General features: G+C 37.5%; 1 protein-coding gene across 1 annotated transcript; it reads left to right on the top strand.

Annotated features, from left to right (window-relative positions):
- The first annotated feature begins 3,852 nt into the window (after positions 1-3,852).
- Positions 3,853-5,047, top strand: LOC137713709 (protein PHOSPHATE-INDUCED 1-like). Its single transcript, XM_068453054.2, has one exon. It carries the CDS (start codon positions 3,944-3,946, stop codon positions 4,886-4,888), a length of 945 nt encoding a protein of 314 aa, XP_068309155.1. The 5' UTR covers positions 3,853-3,943; the 3' UTR covers positions 4,889-5,047.
- The last annotated feature ends 953 nt before the right edge of the window (positions 5,048-6,000 follow it).

Below are 6,000 nucleotides of genomic sequence, written 5' to 3'. Positions count from 1 at the left end.
TGTTCATTAAAATATTAATTTCTTGGAGGGCTATAGGGCTAAAGGGAGCCCTCTAGCCCTCATTCAGTTGGAGATGACCTTATTAGATTAGATATAAGCCATCGGATTAGGTTAAAGATGCTTCCTTATAAAGAGTTGCAACCAAAGAGATAAACTGTCTTAAGACCAGTAAATCAATACTACGCAAAAGAAATTGTAGCAGAGCAAATTCTAAATGGTCTTAGAGCCTAAATGAGGCTTCCTAAAGTTCTTAGGTCTTGGTTTCAAGTGATCATTTGGTAAAGCAAAAGGAATGAAACAAGTACAACAAAAGAGCCTTTGGTTTGAAAACTTGTAGTATGTGTTGTCGAATGATTTGAGTGTCTGTTGCTCAAATCATTCGCTTGTATTTATAGGCCTTTCACTCTTCTTTCTTCGAACACTATGAAGCATCTTGGAGCCGACTCGATAATTAACTATACAATTTACTATAGGTGTCATAAGGTAATTACAATTGAATTGCGTGAAGAGCACACCAAGACTTGTCTTATACCATTTACTATATTTAGCTTAATTTAGGAGATTACAGAGAGATTTGAGGAGGCAAGAGAATCTCAAAACATCATTTGAGTAGATGATATAGCAGGTCTTACTAATGTATTCGGCTCGTCCCCACGACTCGATGATGGTCCGCATGGATGGTCTGCACAATTGACCCTCACAAGAAAAGCTTTCATGTTGTGTTAGTTTGTGGTTGGGCTACTTTAATTTGGGTTGTGTGTAAACTCCTTTTCAATATAAATCTTATTTACCAAAAACCATGCGGGTTAGAAGTTAAAATAAAGTGCGAAATAATTTTTCCATTAAGCCATCTCCAATCGACAAAGGGCCAGATGACTCGTTTTAGCCCTATGACCCTCCAAGAAATTAATATTTTAATTAACAATGTCATGCCATACTTCTTACCATTTTCAATCGAGGGCCAAAGGATCATAGGCCAAACATAGTCATGTGACAAAAAACCATCTCCAACCGAGGGGCCAAAGGGTCATAGGCCAAACATAATTTATTATTTTAATTGAATTAATATGGTTACTTAAATTAAACTATCTCAATAATTTTTCGAGATGTAATCTCAATCATTTTTCAGATAGTATTTTGAGTGACACTTATTGATAAGTGAGTAACTTTGCAGATTTCTTGTTGATATGGAATCTCAATGATTTTACGTCTCAGATTTCGAGTGCAACGTGTCAATATGTGAGTAACTTTGCAGATTTCTTGTCGATAAGGAATCTCAATTATTTTATGTCTTAGATTTCAAGTGTCATGTATCAAGATGTAAATGGAGTAGGCATTTAAGTTTTATGTTATTAAATATATTTTTTTTAATGTTGGTTAAGTTTAATGTTATTTAATGTTGTTTAATGGCTTAGGTAGTTATAAGAAAGAAAAAAAAATTAGAATTTAAATTTTTTTTTTTTTAAATTTGTAAGAAAAAAAAAAAAAATATATATATATATATATATATATCAAATTTAACAACTAGCTGACATCATCAAGTATCCGTTAGGTTTCAAATTTCTAGACTGACTCGGGCTGGCTGGTTTAGGCCAGCCAGTTGGCCCGATTATGTAATTGTGGCCCGTGGGGCCCACGAGCCCTTTGGCCTAGCCTTCAGTTGGAGATGATTTTCGTGTTATTTCGAGCTATTTTCGGCCTTATGGCCCTCTGGCCGGATCAGTTGGAGACGGTTTTCGTGTTAAATTTCATCACTTTTTTTTTATGAATTTTTCAATCTAGAAAATTAAATACAAAGAACAACATTTTTTTCTAATCAATCACACAAAAAAATAGTTATTGTTTGTATATGTTTTCTTAATCAAATAAACGGTTGAATATAAACCCTTAAAATCCTAAACAGTTGAAAAATAAACTCTTAAAATCATGTTTTAGAATTAAAAATGAGGCTCACCCATTTCTAAACTTAAAATAAAAACAAAAACCAAGATTGGCCCCTCAATTTGGTTTCCTAGTTTTTGGGGCTAGATGTAGCCTAACTTTTTGCTATCCAAGGATTGAAGTTGCTAGCCCATGTGGTGGATGTAGCCTTATTTTTCGACCAATTGGGAATGAAATTTTTCATTAGAGCTACAAATGTGGTAGCCTCAAGGAGGATAAAGCCTCCATTGAGGATGCTATAAGAGAGGGGCTACATTTGGCCAGTTTGATGCCCCTTTGGCCAAAAAATGGTCAGGCGGCCTGCCATCGGTTAGATATGAGTTTTTAGGCAAATCAAGTCATTCTTTGGCTTTTGGACCTTTAACCCTCTCCGTTGGAGATGACCTAATTTTTCGGACTAGAACTCTCGTTTAGAACTTCATTCTCAGTTGCTCACTGGAGCTCCTATATTGTGGGCTTTGGTTTCAAGTTTTGCATCTCCAATGTGCAACTATAACGCACTTATGTCACATGATGCAGTGGCGGATGTAGAATTCTAATTTTAGCATTCCTTGTATAACAAATCCAAGCTTTTTTCAGACATGAACAACACATCAAGTGCACAAATTCTATACAATTAATTTTTAAAGTTATACATTTGTCATCATACACTTGTTAGGCATATAGTCATATGTCGAGCCATTTTGCGCACATTTCATACATCTGATAACAACTTACTATCAAGCTTGTATGTTGACAACTTTTGAGTGAGCCTATCAACATACTATCATTGAACACTTGGTGGTCACTCTATGATCCTCGGAAGACCTTCTTAAGCGTCTTTTTTCCAGCCTCCGAAGAGTCCCAGGACTATCGTGGTTTCATAATGAGTCCGTTCTGACATGAAAAGAGGTATAAATACTAAGATGTATAAATTGTGACGTAAAATTTTCATTCCCTAGAGATGCCAGCTCTTGACTTTACTTAATGTTTGAAACCACAATTAGCTTGGATAAAAGTATGGTAGTAAGAATATTCATCTGTATATAAAAATAAAAAAAAAATTATATTTCATACAAAATGTGTCCAGAATATTCCTAAATTCATATTTTCCCTGATACATAGCGTGTATATATATATATATATATATAGGAAAATATTATTAGCACTTCAAAAATCTAATTGTACACTCCTCACAAGTGTATTTTTCTTTTTAAATATAGAAAATTTGGAATGTAAAATAAAGAATTTGAAGTACTAATAACAATTCCCTATATATATATATATATATATATTCCTTTATTCGGTCTCTTTGTCCGTCCATTTCTTTTTTTAAAAGAAACTTTAACGAAAAGTTTCTGGTACTGTTCACTTTAACGAAAAATCATATTTTTACACTAAAAAGTCAATCCTGGTACTATTCACTTTACTTTTTATTTTGTCCTTATTATTAAAATTCAAAGTTTTCAAATCATTTTTATTATTATTATTATTATTTTAAATGGTAGGGGCCAACTTCATTTGAATCTATTTTTGTCCAACTTTTGTATTTAGTTGCATGACAAAATTTCATCAACAATTTATTAGTCACACCCTCCGCCACATAAAGTCCACCATACCTTTGAAATAATACAAAAAAGCAAATAAAACGAACGCGTTTTCGTCCTCCTCCTCCCTACCATTACTCTAATCCAATAGCTGCCTCAATTCTGTCATCTAATCACAAGTCTTCAGATCCTCTCCTTCCAAAAGCCCTAAATTTAAAAATACGCAACGCGTTGTGCTGCTGGCCTCTCACTCTCCCCCCGTTTACTTTCCTTTTGTTTTTGGTCAATACTCCCTCCACTTTACTTGCTCAAAAGTCCTACCCTTCCCACCTCCTTCCATGCACTTTCTTCCTCCCAACTTTCCAGCCCTATATATTTCTCCCACCTCCTCCCTCCATTTCCATCCCACTCCACAAAAACTTCAGCTTCATTAAAATCCCAACTCCCAAATTTGATCACTTTCTTTAGAATAAACCATGGCAGCTTTTGCGATTTTGCAACTAGTCCTTGTTATTTCTTTGTTTCATTTCAGCTCAGCAGCCAGGAACCTTGCTGAAACTTCCGATAAAAACCAAATGCAATTCCAGTACCACAACGGCCCTCTCCTCACCGGACAATTCTCCGTCAACTTGATCTGGTACGGCCGCTTCACCCCCTCCCAGCGTGCAATCGTTTCCGATTTCTTCACCTCCCTATCCAAACCCACCTCCGACCAACCATCCGTCGCCACGTGGTGGAAGTCCATAGAGAAATACTACCACCTCGCGCATTTGAACACACCCTCTTCATCTCTCTCCCTCTCTCTGGGAACCCAAATTCTTGATGAAAATTACTCTCTTGGAAAATCCCTCACTTCCCGCCAAATCCAACAGCTGGCCTCAAAGGGTGCACTAAACTCCGCAATCAATGTCGTTTTGACATCGTCCGATGTTCTTGTCGACGGGTTCTGCATGAACAGTTGCGGCACCCACGGCTCATCCAACGACGCTAGTCAAATCAGAGGATCAAAATCCAACAAGTTCGCTTACATTTGGGTCGGAAACTCAGAGACCCAGTGCCCGGGGCAGTGCGCGTGGCCATTCCACCAGCCCATCTATGGACCCCAGAGCCCACCCCTTGTTGCCCCCAACAACGACGTGGGCCTGGACGGCATGGTGATCAACCTGGCTAGCCTTTTGGCGGGGACAGCGACCAACCCTTTCGGAAACGGCTACTTCCAGGGTCCGAAGGAGGCTCCTTTGGAAGCTGCTTCTGCTTGCCCTGGGGTCTACGGCAAAGGGGCGTATCCTGGTTATGCTGGGGACCTACTGGTGGACCCCACAACCGGAGCTAGCTACAATGCTCATGGATCGAATGGGAAGAAGTACTTGCTTCCTGCTCTGTTCGACCCTTCGACTTCAACTTGTTCTACTTTGGTTTGAGGGTTGAGACTCTTTAACAGGAGATACGAATTAATATTAAAGTATATATGTACATTACGAGAGAGATTTAGGGAGATGTATTCTGATATCTAAATTTTTTTTATTCTTTTGTATCACATTGAAAATTAATATAACTACATTATTTTGTTATTCTTTTAATGGTTGGTATTATTTTGTTATGCTTAGTTATCCTAGAACATTTCTAAATAAGATGTCAAAACTGCTACATAGACCTACAACAATAAAAAAATAACAGCAATCTCTCTTCGACCGAGCCTTCAATTTCTTACATGAAGCTGAATCAATTGAAGGCAAAACCAATGTTGTCAAATTTGACGGCAGCTATCAAATTTATTTAATAATTTAAAAAAATATATGATGCAATATATAATAATGTTGTTGAGTGTTCCAAGTATTTGATTTGTTGTGTTGACCTTAAAAATTAACAAACCTACGTGGTCCACAGGTTGAATAGCTAATGAGCTAACTACGGCATTCGGTTGAAAGCGGGGTGTGCCAACTTGTCGACCGAGCTCGGTCGATGAGTAAATGAATGTGGTGATGGTGTTGAACTCGTCTCGGCTTCTAGGTACTAAAGTCTGAAGACAAGGCTACAAGTCACTGCAAAGTTCACGAATCATCAACTCCGGGCTCAGTTGCTTCAATTATATTCGTGAAAATATAAGTGCACCAAATTTGTATTATACTATAAGAACACAAATACTCAAAGAAGATAAGTGTCTTGACTGTAAATGTGGTTTGGCTCTTGGAATTTCGAACTCTACAATGCACTCGAGAATATCCAATCATAATATGGGTTCGGCTTTGAATGTCACAAACAACGTAAGCTGGTAACACCTCAACTCGCGCGAGACGCTAATGAGATGATCTCTTCCAACAAGGACTCAAAGACTCCTTGCTGATCGAGACTTGGACAAATAGTCAACAAAACTCAAAGCAATACTGTTAATCCAAACTGAAGGCATTCCTCAATCGCCTGACTCTATGGCTCCAGTGCTGTTAATTCAAACTAAAGATGTCGCCAGTTCTTAACCACAATGCTATTAATCCAAACTGAAGATGTGCTTGACGAAGTTAGGAAGGTTAGTGTT

Source organism: Pyrus communis, chromosome 15, assembly GCF_041283825.1.
Source record: "Pyrus communis isolate YQ-2024b chromosome 15, ASM4128382v1, whole genome shotgun sequence".
In the NCBI taxonomy this organism is placed as follows: domain Eukaryota; kingdom Viridiplantae; phylum Streptophyta; class Magnoliopsida; order Rosales; family Rosaceae; genus Pyrus; species Pyrus communis.
Note: the sequence above shows the minus strand (reverse complement) of the source record. Positions and strands in the feature narration are given on the sequence as shown.

Coding starts and splice junctions, on each gene's coding strand:
- LOC137713709 (XM_068453054.2), top strand. CDS start 3,944: ATGGCAGCTTTTGCGATTTTGCAACTAGTCCTTGTTATTTCTTTGTTT.